This window comes from Schistocerca gregaria, chromosome 3 (assembly GCF_023897955.1).
Source record: "Schistocerca gregaria isolate iqSchGreg1 chromosome 3, iqSchGreg1.2, whole genome shotgun sequence".
Classification (NCBI taxonomy): domain Eukaryota; kingdom Metazoa; phylum Arthropoda; class Insecta; order Orthoptera; family Acrididae; genus Schistocerca; species Schistocerca gregaria.
The window spans coordinates 386886524-386908394 of record NC_064922.1 but is presented as its reverse complement, the minus strand read 5'-3'; the positions used below and the strand labels follow the sequence as shown (position 1 = coordinate 386908394).

The window sequence follows — 21871 nt, the reverse complement described above, 5'->3', positions numbered from 1 at the left end:
GCTGTGAAGCAGTAATTGAGATGAGGGATATCATGTTTGGCAGCGTGTTCAGCAACGGGGTGGTCCATTTGTTTTTTGGCCACAGCTTATCGGTGGCCATTCATGCGAACAGACAGCTTGTTGGTTGTCATGCCTGTATAGAATGCAGCACAATGATTGCAGCTTAGCTTGTAAATCACATGACTGGTTTCACAGGTAGCCCTGCCTTTGATGGGATATGTGACGTTAGTGACCGGACTGGAGTAGGTTGTGGTAGGAGGATGTATGGGACAGGTCTTGCAACTAGGTCTACTACAGGGGTGTGAGCCATGAGGTAAGGTTGCTCACATTGTCCGACTCACCTTCTGTATTGACCAGTCTTCCTGTAGGTGTCACATGGAGAGGCATTGGCACCTGCAGTATCTAGACTGAAAGCCCATCCTTTGTAAATAAATTGCCCTTGCAGTTTGCGCTACATTACGATGTTGCATTGCATGGGCTTGATTGAATACAGTGTCCACACATGACAACTGCCATTAGTGTACCTCAGTAGAAAACAGTGACTCGCTTCCTTCTGAGGAGTCACCTGACACTGTAATGTATAACTCAGGCAATAGATGGTGAATGGTTTTAATTGTTGGCAATTTGAAAGCAAAGATCTCAAGCCGTGCAATAAGACCTCAGGTACAACCTGTGTCAAAATAGATGTGACATACTGGAGGTTGACACACATGTTCCCCTAATTCTTTTGAATGGTATATTTTGAGAAAGAAGTACAGAATCAGACTGAATTTTAGTAGGAACAGCATCATAGCCTGTGCCATTTATAACACACTATCGCTTTTGAGAGAAATGTTGATTGGTTGTTTGAACTGTTTCTAAAGGCCGTGGTAGACCTGTGTATTCATCCAATTGACACCCATTTGCAGTTTTTTCCTCTGTGAATACCTAAAACCAGAGGTTTATGCAAGTCACCTGGAACTTATTCAACATTTAAAGAAAGCAGCATGAAATCATGTTACTCCAGTTCTGTTAGAAATATCCTACACAGCCATTGACAGCTTCTCTGAACAGCTTCTACAATTTGTCATCAGTAAGTGTTGCTAATTGAATAATATTATCTCCAAAAATGATTGAAAAAGCAATCCTGTATTTGTTGATTTTTATGGAAGTTAGTGTAGTAATTCCAGTGGATGTAGGCAAGGATTTGCCGCTTAGAGATGAATAATGGAATCAGTCCATAATGTTTCCAAAATCATTGTTTTATCGCTATGCTTGGTAGTACAAATCAAGCAGTTCAGCAAAAAATTATTTAGTGGCTTCACTGGTGCAAAATTATGTTAGAAACAACTTGCAAGTCATCCACAACTATTACTTTTTCCTTTAACTCAACAGATCATGTTTTGTGTTTTGCCTATTTTCCATTTTATTCAGTAAAAGAGGTATAGACACTGGAGCTCTACCTCTACAAAACTCACATAAAATTCATTTGCGAAAATAAATTCTTTGTATATATATGCTCTTTGTCAGCAAAGTTCCAGGACAGGTTTTTATATTTCTGAGTTTCCAATACTAAAGAGGAACAAATATTGTTTTTATGTTACCTGGTATGGGTGCATCCTTGAAATGACCTTGGTCATGTTCCCGTGCACACTTACTAGGTGGCAGGGCTCTGCTTAGCAACTCGCTGTTTGGGTTCTTGGTGCTTTAGTTGTGGTGACATTAATGGATGCTGAAGAGCAAACATCAGGTTCTTTGTTAAGTGCAGGAAAACCCCTAGTGAAATGTGAACAATGATTAAGCAAGCATATGCAAGTGAGACACTTTCAAGAAATCTATTTTTCAAGTGGCACAAAAGGTTTCTTGAAGGCAGAAATTCAATGCAAGATGACCCCAGAGCTAGTCCCCCGTCTACAGCACATACCAATGCAAATTCAGAATATGTAAAGCAATTACTGCAAGAAGACCATTGTATAACAGTGTGTGCAATATCAGAACAACTTAATTTAAATAATGATTTGGTCATTAGATTTTACATGAAGATTTAGGGAAATGGAAAATTAATGCTAAACACATCTCTCACACACTAACATGCAAAGAGAAAGAGCAAAGATGAAGAATCCTCCTGGATGGAGCCAGACAGTATCCCACATTTCTATCAAAGAGTATTGCTAGGGATGAAACTTGGTGTTACCTGTATGACCCTCACATGAAGCATCAGAGTTGGCAGAGTCCTGGATCACCAGCCTTGAAAAAAGTCAAATGACAACCATCGAGAACAAAGACAATGTTGATCAGATTCTTTGATAATAAAGGATTAGTTCACCACGAGGTTGTTCATCCAGTTCAAAGAGTGGACCAAACTCTTTACATCGAAGTGTTGTTACATTTGGGACAAGCAGTTTGATGTTGCCCTGATTTGTGACATTCTCAGGACTGCTTCTTACTGCATGACAATGCAAGACCCCATATTGCTTTATCTGTTATCGAGTATCTGGCCAGAAATTCTGTTATTGCCATCCCACATCCACTATGTCACAGACAAACATTGCAGCTGGAAATTTCCCTGCTTGCTTCCAAGACCTCCAGAAACGTTGGCAGTTGTGTGTATATAGCCTAGGGGAGTATGTCAGTAGGAGCTAAGATCATTAATTGGTAAGTGGAATTTTCTATTTTTGGAAAAAAAATAAAAACCTGTCCTGGAATTTTTCTGACAAAGAAATATGTAGTTAGTCTTTTCCAAAACATATCATGTTTATTTGCTTTGTTTATATGTCTTTCTTTCTTCCACAAGAGTGAAAAATACTAAATAACTTAGTAAAATAGAAAGAAACTTCCACATGGGAAAAATATATTAAAACAAAGATTCCAAGACTTACCAAGCGGGAAAGAGCCGGTAGACAGGCACAATAAAATAACACACACACAAAATTTCGAGCTTTCGCAGCCGGCGGTTGCTTCGTCAGGAAAGAGGGAAGGAGAAGGAAAGATGTAAGGATGTGGGTTTTAAGGGAGAGGGTAAGGAGTCAATAAAATAACACACAAACACACACACAAAATTACGAGCTTTCGCAACTGGTGGTTGCTTGTCACATTTGTCCACACAAGCAGACATATTTTAAATGCCTGCTTGTGTCTGTATATGTATGGATGGATGTGTGTGTGTGTGTGTGTGTGTGTGTGTGTGTGTGTGTGTGTGTGTGTGTGTGTGTGTGTGGGCGCGCACGCGCAAGTATATACCTATCCTTTTTTCCCCCTAAGGTAAGTCTTTCCGCTCTCGGGATTGTAATGACTCCTTACCCTCTCCCTTAAAACCCACATCCTTACATCTTTCCTTCTCCATCCCTCTTTCCTGACGAAGCAACCGCCGGTTGCGAAAGCTCGAAATTTTGTGTGTGTGTTGTGTGTTTTTTTATTGTGCCTGTCTACCGGCACTTTCCCGCTTGGTAAGTCTTGGAATATAAATAACATAGTATATACAGGAATCAGAAATGAGATGTCTGAGGTGTGTTAAAGGCTGTGTGAGACTGGATAGATTCAAAAACAATGATATGCTGAGAGAGCTGAATGCTTTTAAAATAGAAAATGGAATCAACAATAAAGAAGGATGACTCGTACACTTGTACAGAATGTAAAAAGGAATATACCAATAGAGGTTTTATTGTACAGACTGGTTGGTGAAAGAAACACTGGAAGACCATGGAAGCATTGCAAATCTCCTACTCTTTGAAAGATGTGTTTTCAGTTATTTGGCTGTCACTTTCTCTTCTGCAGATCAGTGATACGTTACAGCGGTCTTCATTCTTTGGTGGTAATCTTAAGGTAGAAATTATTTCAGTCACTGTTCCTTTAGATTATGCCATGTTACTTTGAACATTGTAGGATGTCAGAATCATAGACTGTACCCTTTGGCAGTCTAAATAACAAGATACTGTTCTAACATGCCCATTACCAAAACGTAAAAATAAAAGAAAACCTAAACAATAGTTCCTTCCTGGAACTAGAAAGGCTGTGCAACCTACATGAAACCTGTTGCTATGGTTCTCGGCTGTCCTGGATAACATTATACTCCAGTGGAAGGTGGTTGTTGGCTGTTGGATGAATTGCTAAATCCAAAGGCACAAGTAGTGGACTTCACATCTAATGCTAACTGCTACTTCTCATGCATTACTGTATCCAGTGTTTCTGGTAGTTAAGAAATCACTTTTGCAGATGTGAATGGCCTCTTTCAATAATGCTGCCCTGAAACATGAAACTTTGGTGTTGATGTAGATACTTTTGTAGTCATTCTTGTGCTGTGCACTTAGATGGTCTGCTAAAGCCTCAGCACTCCTACTATCCTTTATGATAATAAGCTGATTCTGGGTTGCCCTCACCGTGTTCCAACTATGATTAATATGGCAGTCAATTGGAAAATACCTTGACATATTGATATAAGATGAAATGCCCACATGAATTATGTTGGGAAAGACAAATGCTGTGCTATGGGTCATTGACATTGGTGAACCCTGAGGAAATGTAGCATAACTGGAAGGGAAGCAACTTACAAATTCATATGCTACAATATTTCTATGAAAGTAGTTGTTGTTTAAAAGTATACTATAGGAAAGATAAGAAATCTAGTCACCAACCTTTGGCAGGAGAAAACACATGCGAAAGATGTGGAATATGCAAGCTTTCGGAGCCAGTGGCCAGTGGAAGAGGAATGGGACTGGTGAGGTGTAAGAAGAGAGTTATGGAAATGTTGCTCAGAATGCTGGGTTGGGAGAGACTTACTCGATGGTAACCCCTTCCCCCCTGACCCAGGGTTGTGGGTGGCTTTTCCATAACCTTCCTCATTTCTTAAATCTCATCAGTTCTTTTCCTTCATCCCTCTTTCTTGCTCTTCAATCCTTCTGCCAGAAGAAGGAGCTACTGTCTCCGAAAACTTGTGTATTTCTGTATCTTTTATACATGGTGTCTCTACTAAGAGCAGTCGGGCAAATTTTCTCTGGTGTTTCAGCAGTATTTGCAATTTAGTTTGTACAGTGTGTGACTAGAGTCAGCCCAAACACATAATGCTCATTGAGTCTTACATGTGACGCCAAGTGCTGACAGGAAGTGTCAGCTCATTTCATGTTATGAGCAAATTTATTTTTAAGTGAAATTTTACTTGCCCATTTCATTTAGTGGTCCCAGATTAGTCTGGTGTGATATTTGTTGTATTGATATGCAATATGTCAGACAGTAAGGCAGGAAGACTAGCCAGTACTCCAGCAGCAGCTACTGAGCAACACTGCTGCATGGTGGTAACAATCAATCCGCACCTTGGTGGTATTGTCACTGCTGAATTACTGGTAATTCTTCATGTATTACTGTTGCTATTAATACAGATTGATAAAACAAATACCACACTAGACTGATTTTGGGCTTCTCAATCAAATGGGTATGTGAAATTTCACTTTAAAAATGATTATGCTTATAATGAGAAACAAACTGACACTTTATGTTGACGCACATGAAGGACTTGATGAGCAGTATTTGTTTGGGCTGACTCCAGATACACATTGCAACAAAGAAATTGGAAATATCTGCCAAAACGACAGAGAAAATATGTCTGATGACTAATGAGAAGACACTCTGTTTCTGTTTTCTCCTTCTGCCATTTGGTGAGCAGACGTTTTACCTAGCCAATTATATTATAATGTAGAATACTGGAATATTATTTGCCTATCTTGAATCTGTATCAACCCAGTATGATTTACAAAGCTAGCAGTGTTCAATCGGAGCTGTATATTTAATTAAAAGGTTGTTTAGTTAGTTACTTTTGAGTAGCTAATATTACTGGAGGCATGTGGTTATGACAGGTCCAAAAATGTTCCATCATAGTGTAGTCAATAGATTATATCTGTGTGCACCAATGATGTTTCTGAATGCCTATATCATGAAGCATTTTACCACAAAGAGTACTGGGTATGATTAAAACACATTGCATTATTTCTTATGTAACACAGTGAAAATATTATATAGCTAAAATGTAAATTATTTAATGTAAAATAGTATTTTGCTGATCTTTTTGGTTATTGAATGAGAAAATCAGCATATATAATCTGCAAACAATGTGCATTATGTAATTAACAACTATCAGTGAGAAATGAGAACACATGGGCCCCTCTCAACCTCCCACCGCCCCTCTCCTCCTTTTCACACACACACACACACACACACACACACAAACACACACACACACACACACACACACACACACACACACACACACTGAAAAATGTTACATGAATACCCATCTGATACTATGTTGAGCAACCATTGGCCTACAAAATCGAGTTCCCTGTGGTTCGGTGCTGTAAGCCCAGCCAGAATGGAGATTAATAGAGTTTTATGCCACCCTCACAAAAAAAACTGATCCATTTCTTTTGAAAAACGTTGGAGGATCTTAATGTGCTCTTAATTGTTTTTCTAATACAGGCTACAGTGATTAACATTCAAATTTACTGATTTTTAAGGCCAGAGAATACATTTGATTCCATCATTGTGCCCGCACATGTCCAACCAGTGCAGTTGGAGACATTATCGTCTTGGAAAGTTCAATCTTGTGATGAAAGCAATGCCCATGCTACTGACTGAACATGGTCACTTTAACAGATATTACCAGTTACATTTCCTTTTAGTAGGTTGATAAAACCCACCGAAAATCACAGTATGACTGTGCAAACAATTACAGAACTACCTCCATACTTCACAGTTGGGAGAAGACATTCTGAAATGAATATTTTTTCACATTTATTCTATCAAACAATTTTTGTTGGCTGTATGTTCTCTAGAACCCATGGTCTTGCCGCAGTGGTGACACCAGTTCCCACCAGATCACCAAAGTTGGTCTTGGCTAACACTTGGGTGGGTGACCATTCGGGTTTGCTGAGAGCTGTTGGCAAATGGGGTGCACCCAGCCCTTGTGAACCCAATTGAGGGGCTACTTGACTGAGAAGTAGACTGACAGTGGCCGGGAGAGCGGTGTACTGATCACATGCCCCTCCATATTCGCATCCAGTGACACCTACTGGCTGAGGATGACATGGTGGTCAGTCAGTACTGTTGGGCTTTCCAGCTTATTTGCCCCATATTTCTTTAGTTAATTTCAGTTTTCTTTCCGTAGCTGTGGTTATCAAAGCATTATACTGAGAAAAAACTGCTTATAGATGCAGTCGCTTTCTATACTCCTAGTAGGTTAGAAAATTTGTTAGAATTTAGCCAAGTTTTCCTTATTGGAAATCTGAAATGTAGAGCATGACAGTAGCTCAACACAACATTCACTGTTGGCTTAATACACTTGCACACACATTATAATTCAAAGAAAAACAAAGACGATGCTGTGTTTTCCAGGTGAGCCGGAAAATCTAGATGAGAATTTTATGTCATATTACTTAATTTTGCCCAACCCCTTTATAACAATAATTCAGAAAAACATAAGTGTGTGTGTGTGTGTGTGTGTGTGTGTGTGTGTGTGTGAGAGAGAGAGAGAGAGAGAGAGAGAGAGAGAGAGAGAGAGAGAGAGAGAGAGGGGGGGGGGGGGGGGAGGGGGGGATTGGGGGGGGGAATCCAAAACAATCTCTTCTCAAGTAAAAAGAACATAATCATTGTGAAACATCATATGTATGGAATAAATTTATTTCATGTGTGTTAGACAATCTATGCAAGTTTTGTTTCAATTGTCTTTAGACAGATCAAAATCATGGAACCCCATCAGGCATCACAAGCCAGGAAGATGCTACAATATCAGAAATCCATGATGTCTTGTGTAACTTTGTGAGTTCAAATCCAGAAGCTTGGGCACCTATAATATCAGCTTGGGCTCTGCAGTTGCTTGGTGAGAATTTTTTTGCAAACAGTAATCTCTAATGTTAATAAACATAATCTGTGCCCTCTGATGTCAGACATTAACATTCAAACTATTTGTATATTGGAAAGTCTGAATATTTAATCTTCTTTCTTTGAGTTGATTTCTGCTTATTTGTCAAACAAAATCAAATGCATTGTTGCCTGTATTTTACTGATCATGCTTACTTCCAAAACTTGGGAGCTGTGTCATGTCCAGTCCATCTTCTAAATAGTTGAACAATTGAAGTTTAGCATGTGAGGTACTTTAGTTTTGTAAACCAAGCTTTCTCAAACTAGAATATGCTGACACAAGATATCTTTCAGTGCCTAAACAAATATACTGTTATTTCTTCCCGCTGTACATAAAAATAATGACATTATATTGCGTGTTGGTCTGGAATATTTTTAGCACATGCCGCATATATATCGCTGTTATAATGTTTGTATTATGCTGTCTACTTGATGAAAAATAAAATAGCTCATTTATTACTAAGAAAAACACACAGAAAAGTACTTTAAGGCCTGTACATTCATATTGTTTATTGTAATGCATCTGTTCAGATATTGTGACAAATCTTTAAGCATTTCAGAAAAGAAAGTCTGTTTACTGATTTTATATGACTCCTTAAACAGTAAAGTTGATTTGTAGATGGTGCAATAATTTCTGTTAGTGATTATCCCTGTCAAAGAAACATTGCTTACTAGCTTTACTGAAAACAGTAGTCAGATTGTTCAGTTCTGCTACCTTTCAGCAATTCAGAATTTTCTCACATCTTACAGAACACAAACAGAGTAACTCTCTAAATGAATGTTCTAAGTTAAGGCTACAACACAAACTCACAGCTATTCTGTCACTGTGAGGTACAGTTCCAAATTATCTAATAGTCTGATCAACCATTTCAGTATTAAAACACATTAGTGGCTGCACTGCAATATCTACACTGGTTCCTGGCAGAGCACCGAAGTTAAGCACCATCAAGTGTGGTCAGTACTTGGATGGGCGACCATCTGAGTAAGTTGTGTGCTGGTGAAAATTTTCCCTTTGCCTTTATGGCAAAAGGGACAGGAGCGGTGGTAGTATAAAGTCCCTGATAACCAGTTTTTGTGATAATGTTCTGGATAAATTTCAAATGTGTCTGCTGTGCCTCATGAAGATAGGGCATGCACCACAGTTGACGACGATCGGTCCGTCAAATGAGGACATTAAGCTGGTTGCCCCTCCCCTCCCTCCCTGGTTGCTATTTGAGAGTAGCAGGCTATGTGCTGGCAATGGGTTTCAACCTCCCCTTACTCTCATTATCATCTAACACATATATGACACCCACAGTTGCACTTAAACAACAGACAGCATTCAGATGTCATGGAGGAAAGATGCCTGCAGATGCAAAGTGTAGACACACCTATCCAATTCAGATTGCTGAACCTGCTCTTTGGGGCCTCTCAACAAATCATGTCATATGACTGTACTTTTAATATTAAAATATTTGTTTGCATATATCCAAATCCAAAAAAATGGTGACATCAGACACATTTTCTGCTTCAAATAGCCTAAAACACTTAATACTAGAAAAACCCTTTCATGGATTCCGTTGATGAACTGTTCAACTCAGATTAAATCTGCAGCGTGATGCTTATGTGTTGTCATCCCAGTGTATATAATCACCATTTTTATGACAAAAAAGCTATCTTCTCAGATCTTTGTAATCATCTGGATGGGCTGTTCCAGGCTGCCAGTCCAAAGGCCTGTTATTCCAGCTGACCCAAATGAGTTCCCAGCTGCATATTTGGGAATCCAGCAACATGTAATATTTTAATTTCTGATAGGTATGAAGCACCTATCTATTGTATTTTATTGTAGTGTATTGAACTGGGGACCTAGAAACGACGGAGAGGCTTCGTCCCTGCCATAGCCTACAGTGGTACACAACCCCACAACAGGCTACAACAGTCCACTCAACCCACCGCTGCTCCACACCGAACCCAGTGCTATTGTGCAGTTCAGCCCCCAGTGGACCCCCGGGAACATCTCACACCAGACAATTGTAACCCCAATGTTTGCGGGGTAGAGTAAGTGTAACACAGGTGGAATAAGGGGAACCAGCCCGTATGTGCCGAGACAGATGGAAAACTGTCTTAAAAACCATCTACAGACTGGCCAGCACACCGGACCTCGACACTAATCCACCGGGCGGACTCGTGCCTGGGACTGGCATGCCTTCCCACCAGGAAAGCAGTGCGTTTGATCATATGGCTAACTGGGTGGGCAGGATCTATCTTTGTCAAAACCTTAATCTGTAACTGCAAAAACACAGAGGGCAAATGTTTTTTTACAATTCACTAGCCAATGTAGTCTGATTTCTTTTGGTTATAAGAAAAATTACCATGGTGCAGTTTCTTTTTTTAAAGAATGTTCCTTGTGAAAGCGTAAGTAACCCACATTGTTTCTCAAGATTTCTGTGGCTTCCTGAAAATGATAATTAAACTTAAAATTTCTCTAAAAGTGTAGTAAACGTCAGTAGTTTATGTTATTTGCGTTAAAAGTGATTTGAACACTAGGCTCTTTGTTTGCCTTAAGAATTACATATTTTAACCAAGTATGTACTTTCTGTTTAAATTTTATCAATCTTTTATTCATAAATCATCACCTGTGGAATGACTCACCAGGCAGGAGAAATATTCTAGGGACTCTATACACACACACACACACACACACACACACACACACACACACACACACACACACACAAATCTGAAGGTCCAGCTGCGTGTTTCAAACACTCTCCCAATGCTTGTTACAACAGGGGAAATGTGACAAAACAAATAAAGTGTGTTGCTGCAAGGCCTTGCAGTGCAAGGTGCAGTGTATACTCTCTCTTGCACTCGAGCGTTCAGCTAGGGCAAACAGCTTCCGCTGTCTGTCTCTGGTCCTGTTCGCCAGAACCAGCCACACAAACACGGACTGCCTTCTCTTTATCAAGACCTCTTAGACTGGCATTCGACCTGTACTTTCTCCCCAGGGCAAATCCTTCTATATTCCGAGTTCCAAGGATGTAGACCAAGTTTTCTGTATTTCACTCTTTTATTTCACCACCTCCTTTCTGACACTGGCCCATCCTGCTTGCCTCCTACAAATTTACTTAATTTCAGAAAAATATTGAACAGGTTGTTCTTAGATTTGGTAACATGGTAGTGTAAATGGAAGTCAAATTTACACCTCTGCACACAACCCAAAAATAACAGTAATTTTTTGGAGTATGCTAAAGCTGACTGTGCACACATTTAAAAAAAAAAAGTATATTCTCCAGTATGCATCACCAGCTACTGATCCATGTGCTTGAAAACTACCCCAGACCATATGCCCTTAACAGTGGCTCACACAAGGCTGCCAGCTAATTATTTCCCATTAACTGTCTTTCTTACTATAGTGCTACTACAATAAGATCAGGGCAGTTATCAAGTGAATGGATCAGTAGTAGTCCTGCTGAAACGCAGGAAAACTGTTGACTTTGGGAAAACAAAGAAATGATATTCAACATGAAAATTTTAAGTTTCTAAGTGCAATTTAGTCCTTTACCAAATACAGAATTGCTGATCAGACAGAACTTCAGAAGTAGGAATTTCAGTACTGCCAAAAGGCACTCATAAAAATATGTATACTATCCTAGATAGTTCCCTTCTCTGGAAGGAGAGGAGGATATCTTAGGGAGTGTCAAAAAGGAAGGGCCGATCATGCAGACTCCAGGATGAGAGTAGTACTTATGGATTTAACTTTTTTGTCTTTACAGTGAATTATTTGTACTTCTAACTACTTGTCAACATATTTTCAGGTGATATATCAAGTCGTTACCCAAACATATCACAGCTCTCAATGTCAGCAGGCTTGAATGATACTTTGCAGCTGTGGATGTCTTGCTGTGCAACACGATCACTTCTTGATATTATTACACAATGCTTATCATGCCTTATGCACTCCAACATAGAAGACTGCATTAATGCTTTGCTTGGTAAGTTATAGTTTTAATCAAATGGAGGAAGGTTTAAGCTGTATTGATTTTGTACTATTGTTCACATATTCTCTTGTGCAATTTGTTGTGATTATTATTGTTATCATTGCTATCATCACTATCATATAACAAGTAGTACTATTGATATCTGTGAAGTATTCATGTGGGATGGAGCATGAGAATGCATATACTGAGCTTTAAATATTTTGTTTGGTTCTATACTTACATGACCTTTCAACCTATCTCCCTCTCCTGAAAATTGTAAAAACTAATTTGTATTCATGGTGTCCTGCAGCCTTTGTGATTTGTAACTGTAACATGCAGAAATAACACATTTCTCTTGCTTTGTTGATGGTATGGAGACAGCAACCAGCCACAAATTTATTTTCAGTTCCTTTATTCAAACGGTACTGTTACAGGTTTTAAATCGTTATGATTTCATACTTTCATTACAACGATTTTTACAAATTAATTGTCCTAAAATATAAATAATACATAATTATAAGCATGCCACACAGGTGGTTGCGTTACAGATTTTCATTGGATGTGGTTTCTGTGAAATGTCAGTTTGGAGGGTTTGTTTTCATTATATTCACCCAACAGATGTGAATACATTCCCACTGCATTCTTATTGTTACACATGTAAATTTTTCTCGCTGAACACTTTAGATTTGTCACGGAAAAGGTTTCTAGTGCACACCAAGTGTGTTGATACAATACAAAGTGCTTTGCTTTCTTGGTTTGCTGACTTAATTTTATCCATAAAATATGAAAAAAGTGTGCCTTACCATTGTTCATAATCTGGCATACTAACCAGAACACCTCAGAATTTTTTGATGGATATTGTCCTCTGTATACAACCAGATATGAAGGATTTGAAGGAGTTTGTCAGTCGACACTTGCCCACATTCTTTGCAAAAGAGCATGCTCTAGATATCTTGTCTAATAACTATTCTTGTGTGGAAGCATTCATCAGTTCTCTACATAAAAGTACCAGGATGTTATTAAGTGAAAATAATTTAATCTTTTCCATCAGCACTATAAATGTGCCTCCCCGTGGGAACATCTGCGCCTCATGGAATCCAAACTACAAATTATGTTCTCGTGCACATAAATTGCTGTTACATGCTTAATTTTGAAGAATGCAAAATATCTTTCTGTTAATTCATCCCATACTATGACAATAACAACATCAACAATAATAATTGTTTTTAGTAGATGTTGTGCAGTCTGGTGCCACTGTGTGTTACGAAATCTTTACAGTTTACAACTATGAGTTTTTCCACATAAGGGCAGAAAGAAACCAAGTAGTCCATGCACTGGCTTAGTGAACAACTGTTATAAGGATGTTGAAAACTGTAAACTGTACTAGACACTGATAACATCATCTTGTTTTGGGGTAACATACAGAAACCATTGGGCTGTAAATGTTGTTCGTGGTCAAGTAATGAAAAATTTAAAGCTAAACATCGTGCTGAAGCATCTTCAGAGATACTATTACACTTACATGCCAATGCATGTACTGCCTAATGGAATTTGGGGTTAGAACAAGAATGAATTTAGGAAAACTATGGAATTTACAACCACAACACCAGAAGTAAAGGTATTTCCCTGTAGATTCTGCATCATTACCTTATGATTCAGATTGGAGTTTTATTTTCTAGCGCAAAAGTTGTAACAAGCTCTCTAGCTATTGAAAAATAAAGTTAAAGGACATCTTATTAGCCACTCCTACAATTTATCAGAATATTTTGGCCCAGGGATGTGAATTTGGCTTGACTTTAATGTTTTTGTGAAACAGGTGTGGACTTTGCTAGTTTATAAGGAGCTGACAATGATGTTTGTAAATTTACATAAATACTTAGTTTTAAAAATTAGGTAGAAGCAGCACTGTGATTTCAGAGGAGGAGCAGTAGCTTTTTTCAGAGTAGCAATTTTGTTTCCTACTGGACGAAATAACCTAGAAACCATTCTTGTCATAAATCAATGTGGATACATTAGCGCTACTCATAATTAGTTGTTAGAATACTTTACAGGGGTAGCCTGCAATGGTTGCTTCCACCTGTCAATGGATAACTTGACTCATTCCACAACGCTGAAGGCACTCGTTGTTATGGGATTTGCAGAAGATGATGATTGCGTGAATAAACAAACGTACGTTGATAGAAAGCAGAAATGACAGCCATCATCTGTTTGTTTTCCTGCTATGTTGGGTTCCATCCTTAAAGACCACTCAGCTTATGGCATTACCCTTTGCATTCTGGGTTTGTGTCCCTATCTCACACAGTTTTTGACTTGCCAAGTATAATCATCACAATAAAAGGGTACAAAATTATGTCTCATGTCTTTTTCAAATATCAGTAATAAGCCCCCGTTATGCCTGTGTGTTCATAAAGTCTTTGCTTGTAGATAACAATACTTGGCTTTTTTGGGTGTGAAGCAGTAATCACCGAGTTGATTAAATACACATCCAGAGTTTAAAGCATAGTCTCCAGATAAATATAGACATATTGAAGTGTGGATTTTCAAGCAGAACAATGATAATTGAGACAAATGCTGTGCAGTGGGTGGATTTTCTGTATTACAAATTAGTTGACATGGCAAAACTTCTGTGAATGTTCACATGACACATTTACTTCTTTATAAGTTTCATGAAAGTCATGATGCTACTGGAATTATATAATTGTATAAAAAGATATGTTACACACCTTCTTAAAGTACAGTGATTTGTAGATAAATGAAAGGATCTATAAAAAAGGTAGCCCAAAATGAACTTAAAACAAATAACTTTAAGAAATGATCTTGTTTTACATTCAATTAGAATGGTAGCTACTTCACAGAAACTGGTGTACTGTTCAGTGTTCCTCTTTATCTAGTAGGTGTCCCTCCTAAGAGTCGCCAGGTGCCTTTTCTATGATGTTTTGCCACATATTTGCAATACTATTCTTGCAATGTGTAGTTGGACACAGCTGAAACAAATACTGCTTATCACATATTTTGTGCCATGCCCAGTGTGGACAGAAAGTGTTAGTTTGTTTCCCATTATAAACATAATGATTTTTTAAAAGTAGAAGTTTACATGCTTGAAATTACTGTAGTGCGACATTTATTTATCATTATGTATCAACAGGTACAGTAAAACACAAAGAGTAACCAATAATCCAGCAGCCACTGAGCAACGCTGCTGCATCATGGTGGTAGTGGTCAGTGCACAGCAAGGTGATACTGTTGCTGGTGAGGTACTGATTATTTTTCATGTTTTGCTGTCCCTATTAATACACATTGATAAAATGGATAATGCACTAGAGTAATTTGGGACTGCCCCATCGAAAGGCACGTAAAATTCCACTTCAGTAATCATTTTGCTTGTAACAAGAACAAAACCGACATTTTCTATTGATGCTGAACATTGCATGAAAGACGTGAGGAGCAGAACTCGCTTGGGCTGACTTGGTTCCACATTGCAAGAACAAAATTGCAAATATGTGCTGAAACACCATAGAAAATGTGCCTGGCGAGTCTTAGCATGGAGAACCTAAATATGTGTGCATTCAGATTCAGATCTACTACTATCTTGAAATTCTGAACTGCTGTACCTATGAATAAATTTTCATAAGTCACACAAATGCAAATCATTTAGCCTTCATTTGCATTGCAGCCGTACTTATGTAGAATCTTAAATGATTTCAAATTTGCTTTAAAGGGATACACCTCACTTCTTATGTTACGTTGCATTCCACAATATTACAATCATTATTAATAGAGAGCATTGATTGTTTCTTTAGATAACAGTCTTTGACATCACATAAACAAAAAAATGAGTTGACAATTCTGTGGACTCCTTTTATTTGCTGTAAAGTCGTCAGCATTGTCACATCATGCTCCTTACTTGGTGGAGCCCCTCACTATTCCAAGCTGGGATTCCAAATCGCAGAAAAAACACAAAGTGCTGCAGATACTGCAACTTGTAATACTACCGCAAAGGCTATCCCACCCTAAAGACACATGACATCCATCCATATCATGTCCCATGCAAATTTAACTAATAAATGGCTTCAGATTTTGCGAACCTCATTCATCGGCTAGGTAAACATATTGTTACACTTCACTCTACTGGGGTAATATGTTCCATGTGTTCTTGGAGTTTTTCGTGGTGGCATGCTTCAATAAAATCTTCTCAGTTTACAAGCTGCATCATTTTGAAAAAACAGTCAGGCTTTTAGCAGCTCCAGCCCACGACACATGGCACAAGCGTCTAGTGCTATGTTTGAAATTGCCACTCCCATGTCCGTACAAGCATCAAGCCTAGATCTTTGCTTTTGCTCAGTGTCCAAAACCTCCCCCCCCCCCCCCCTCCCTCCCATGCCTTGCTAAGTGTGTACTTCTGGTGTCTGTTGTTTGAGCCAGAACTTTCATTTTTTTTTAATTGTATTTCATGCCCATTTTCTAGGCAGTGTTTAGCCACAACCAGCTTCTCAAGTTCCCTTAGTTTGACATGTCACAAATGCTCTGCACAATGCTAAGCAAAGGAGAAGATGGTGTGACCTACATAAATACTGACACGTTCACAGGAGACACCTTACACATCCGGAACTCTTAAGACCTATGTTGTCTTCAACGGGGCATAACATATCTCTTTATCTTGTAGGTGGGTGGGAAGACTGGTTTCAGTCCACGTCTTGTCATCAAGGGCCCTGTCTTGTTAGTAATTGCTCCACAGTATGGAAGGAATGCAGCTAACTTTGCCTCTTCCACCGATTTATGAGGCTTTTTTCGTCGGTGTCACTTGAAAGCTTTAGCAGTTTCTCCCTTGCTGTAATGATCTTCTCATAACATGCACTTCAAGTGCCAAAACTCTGACTCTGGATGGTTGTCACCAGAAATAATCTTTTTCCTATCTACTAATGTGTTCAGTACTACTTTCTTGTGTACAGGGCAGTGAAAATTGTTGGCACACGTTGGTGTGCATAGACTTCCTGTACACTGAATGACCAAGCCAGCTGAATGACCAAGCCAGCGTTCTGCTTTCCATTCAGATATCCAAGAATGGTAACTTGCCAGCACTCTCAAATTTCCCAGTAAATTTAATGTTCAAATGGATATCACTCATGTGATCGACAAATTACTGCAGTGCATTTTCACTATGAGGTCATATCAAGAAGGTGTCATCAGAGTACTGTAGGAACCAAGATGGTCACAGCCTTGCAGAGTTTAGAGCTTGCTCCTCAAAGCGCTCCATAGAAAAGTTCATGACAGTTATGCCATCCGTCAATTCGTAATATTTATTGTGGTACATAAAGTACTTTGTTGTTAAGGCATGGCAGAAAGCTTGATGATCTCAGGTGGAAACTATAGCGCCAAAAGATCTAGCGTGTCTTGTACCAGCACTCTCATATAAAGTGACACAGTATCCAAGCTAATCATTATGTCATTTTGGCGTGTCTTATTTTCTTGAGGTCTCAGTGAATGACTACGAGTTAACAATGAGATGCTCATAGTATCCCAGTTTGGGTGCTCATAACCCTGCCAGGTGCATGGGCAAACTGATTGCACAGATTATAAGCCTCAGAGAAACATTTTCTTTGTATATCTTCGGCAATCCATAAAGCCAAGGAGGTCTGACTGCACATGCCATTAATTACTTCGCCACTTCTTCTGGCATACTGGAGTACTTTATTAACTTTCTTGTCTTTCTGGTGATGGTGTGTGTTGGATCATGCCTAAACTTCCGATATCTATCATCTTCTACTAAATACAGCACCTTCAGGTTGTAGACTTTGATGTTCAGGACCACAACATTATTTCCTTTATCAGCTGGCAAGAGAACCAAGTCCTCATTCTCATGTGACAGGCATAAGCCATGTTGTTCCTCCCAGCTAATATTGTATTTCAGTGGCTTAGTTCTCACTAGAATACAACTAGTAATTAGTCTGACAACCTCCACCACCTTGTGCGAAAGATGCTTAATGCACTGTTCTTTCCCCTAACAATATCCAATATTGGCAGACATCATGGTGCTGGAGAAAAATTAAGACCTTTACTCATTGCAGCAACATCCAGTTCTTGGTTGGAAAGATTAACAACCTTTTTGTAGGTTTTAGTGGACTCCAGGTCAGCAACTCCGTGAACTTTTTCATGGAGCACTTTAAGGAGCGAGCTCTGAACTCTGCGAGGTTGCAATCATATTTCTTCCCATGGTACACTGAAGACACCTTCTTAATATAGTCTTATGGTAAAAATGAACTGCAGTAGTTCATCGTCCACAGGAACAGTTTCCATCCCAACATGAAATGTTCTGTCAAGTAGGGGACTGATGCCATACTTAAACACCAACAGTTTTCACCACGCTGTACACAAAGTAGTAGTATTGACAATGTTAGTACACAGAGAAAAGGTTATTTCTAATGGCAACTATCTATAGTTTGAATTTAAGCATTTGAGATGCATGTTCAGAGAAAATGTTTACAGCCAGGGAGAAATTCCTAAAGCCTTCAAGTGACACTGATGAAAATGTGCCTTGAATTGGCAGAGGAGGCCAAGCTAACTGCATTCCTTCTATATTGTGGAGCAACTACTAGCAAGATTGAGCAGATGCTAAAAGGGACGTGAACTGAGATCAGTGTTCTGGCCTGCCACTAAAATAAGAGGTATGTTACACCCTGTTAAAGACAACATAGATGTTAGAGTTCCTGCCATGTATGGTGTCTTTTGTGAATGTGATATTATTTACATAGGACAAACCATTTTCACTGTTGCTGAGCATTGTGCTGAGCATTCACAACATATCAAACATAGGGAACTTGAGAAGTTGGCCATGGCTGAACAATGCCTAGAGAATGGACATAAAATAGTATTTGAAAAAAGTGGGAGTTTTGGCTCAAACAACATCATACTGGGATTCTGTTATCGAAAAAGTGGACGAAATTAGAACAAACAGCAACCGTTTCAACAGTGCCCAGGGTTACACACTTAATGGGGCATAAGGCCGTGCTTTGGACATTTAGCGGAAGCAGAGATATAGAGTTGATGCTTGTTGGGACATGGGAGCAGCAGTTTCAAATGTAGTGCCATCCACTTGCACCATGTGACTTCACTTGGTCCTGTGATGGGGCGGAGCTGTCCAACTTGCCTTCCGCGCATGCACCACTCTGGCTCTCTCTGAGAGGTTCCACACACTGTCATTCCATCTGTATAAGCAGAACATCGTGCCAGCCCCAGCAGTCAGTGATTTCATCAGTGACGATGATGGAGACAGCTATTGAAAGCTCTAGTGTTTTATTCTAAATGACAAATGATTATTATTATTTTGAGCTTTTCCTCATTACGGAGGCTTATCTCCAACATAATAATTTACTTGGAAATTACAATACAAACAAGAAACATTCTTAAACCATATTCTCGAAATATTCCTCCAGGTGTTTCGATCTTGTGTGTCCTCTTCCTCTGTGCCCATTCTCCTCATTGTGTGCTGTATGTTTTGGAGCCAGGTGGTCATAGGTCGTCCTCTTCTTTTTCTCTCCTCCGGTTCCCACTCCAGTATCAATTTTGGTATTCTGGTTTTCTCCATTCGTCGTACATGCCAATACCACCGTAATTTCTTCCTATCCATTACGTCATATATTCTTTCTTTTATTTCCATTCTCCTTATTTTGGTGTTCCTTATCTTTTCTTTCCTGGAGATTCTTGCCGCTCTTCTCCAAAAGTCCATCTCTAGAGCTTGTAATTTTTTAATGTGGTTCATGTTAATTGTCCAGGTCTCCGTTCCATACAGAACCACACTCTCTAATATGGATTTGTATATTAATTTTTTAGTTCTGCTCATTACATTCCTGCTCCATAAGTTAAGCATCCCAATGACCCTCCGTCCACTACTAATTCTTTTATTGATTTCTGACTCTGATTTTCCCCCGATTTCTAAAATGGATCCCAAATAACAGAATGTGTTTATCTTTTTGATTTTCTTTCCTTCAATGTATATCTCATCCGAATCATTAGTCAAGTATTCTGTTTTTTGGTAATTAATCTTCAAACCCCAAGTTTTGTATGCTACTGCTAGTTGATTGCACATATAGTTAGCATCCTCCCCATCTTGTGCTACGACTACTTGATCATCAGCAAATAATAAATAATGTAGGTAAATTGCACCTCTTATTTCTAATCCCATACTATTACATTTATGAACCATGTTCTAAGGCTAATGTCTACGTAGATTTTAAATAATGATGGTGACATGGGACAGCCCTGTAAAAGGCCTTTGCTTGTTCTGAATTTCTGTGAAAGTTTGTTACCAACTTTCACTTGGCAAATGTTATCTTTATACATCAGTTGTATTATTTTAGTCAAGGAAGGGTTTATGTTTGCCTTATGTAGTGCTCTCCAAAGTAATTTTCTTGGAACGGTATCATATGCTTTTTCTGGATCTATGAAAATTAATCCTATATTTTTTGATTTTTCCCTATGTTTCTCCAAAATCTGTCATAATGTGAAAATAGGGTCTACATGATCTCCCAGCCGTGAATCCACATTGTTCTTCTTGAGTTCTAAATTTTTTTTCCAGTTTGTTTTTAATTACTTTCGCAAAAATTCTCATTAATGTTTTTGTAGCACAAATTCCTCGATAGTTTGAACAAATTTTGCGATCCCCTTTCTTAAATATTGTATTAATGTAACCTAGCTTCATCTTGTTGGATATTGAATCTCCTGACAAATGATAAGATTTTATTGATTTGTTAGAGCACATACTCCACTTATTAGGTATATCATGTCACAACAAATATACGAAATGTAAGTAAATATCAACGATATTGTGAAAAGAATAGACTAATGTAAGTAAATAACAATGCAGTAAAATCAATATTTGTAAATTCATCACTTTGGAATTACTGTATTGACTTTCAACTTTCATTGATTGTTGCATAATTTATTTATCACAAATAGATAACTTTGTCCAGAAGCTACTTTGGTATTTCTTTAAAGTAACCCCTCATTTAATTCATTGCTAAATTCTTTAGGTATGGTAAAACATTAAATATCTTAACTGTATGTTATCTGTACATTGCTTCTATTCAGTTGCATCTGTAGCCCATTGTTAAGTTCTCTAGGTATGTCAAAATAAGTTTAAGCTTGACTGTTCATATTAGTTATGCTAGCCATTGTTGCATAAATTTCTAACCATGTACAGAAAATTATTCAAATATAAGCATATTATTCAGTGCACTCAAAATAGTTCAAATTCCTTTGTACAAGCAATTGGAGGTAAATTTTTGAGCAACGAGCAATTTTTTTAGCTTGTCTACTACTCTCTTTTCCTCACTATATCTTACACTGCGGTCAGCATATAAAACTCAGACACTTGTCTCCTTTATAATAATAATAATTATTATTATTATTATTATTATTATTTTCATTTTCAAATCCAGTATACCGAGACTGCTACAATTCAGGTAGGTTCCTCTACTAAACAACTTTGGAGTAAGCCTCAAAATCTGTAGTATCTACCTCAGTAGAAACTATGATGATGTAAATAAAATAGAAAGAAACTTCCACATGGGAAAAATATATCAAAAACAAAGATTCCAAGACTTATCAAGCGGGAAAGCGCCGGCAGACAGGCACATGAACAAAACACACAAACACACACACACAGAATTACTAGCTTTCGCAACCGATGGTTGCTTCTTCAGGAAGGAGAGGGAAAGACGAAAGGATGTGGGTTTTAAGGGAGAGGGTAAGGAGTCATTCCAATCCCGGGAGCGGAAAGACTTCCCTTAGGGGAAAAAAAGGACAGGTGTACACTCGCGCGCACACACACACACACACACACACACACACACACACACACACACACACACATATCCATCCGCACATACACAGACACAAACTTTGTGTCTGTGTATGTGCGGATGGATATGTGTGTGTGTGTGTGTGTGTGTGTGCGAGTGTACACCTGTTCTTTTTTTCCCCTAAGGGAAGTCTTTCCGCTCCCGGGATTGGAATGACTCCTTACCCTCTCC

At 38.6% G+C, this 21871-nt stretch overlaps 1 protein-coding gene across 5 annotated transcripts in view; it reads left to right on the top strand.

Moving 5' to 3' along the window:
- LOC126354987 (integrator complex subunit 5) overlaps positions 1-21871 on the top strand; it is a 118608-nt gene that overhangs the window by 25029 nt on the left and 71708 nt on the right. For all 5 annotated transcript variants that reach the window (XM_050005083.1, XM_050005081.1, XM_050005085.1 and 2 more), the window contains 2 exons: positions 7696-7843; positions 11682-11858. In XM_050005083.1, coding sequence (XP_049861040.1) covers positions 7696-7843; positions 11682-11858 — 325 coding nt within the window. The remainder of the gene's footprint in view (positions 1-7695; positions 7844-11681; positions 11859-21871) is intronic.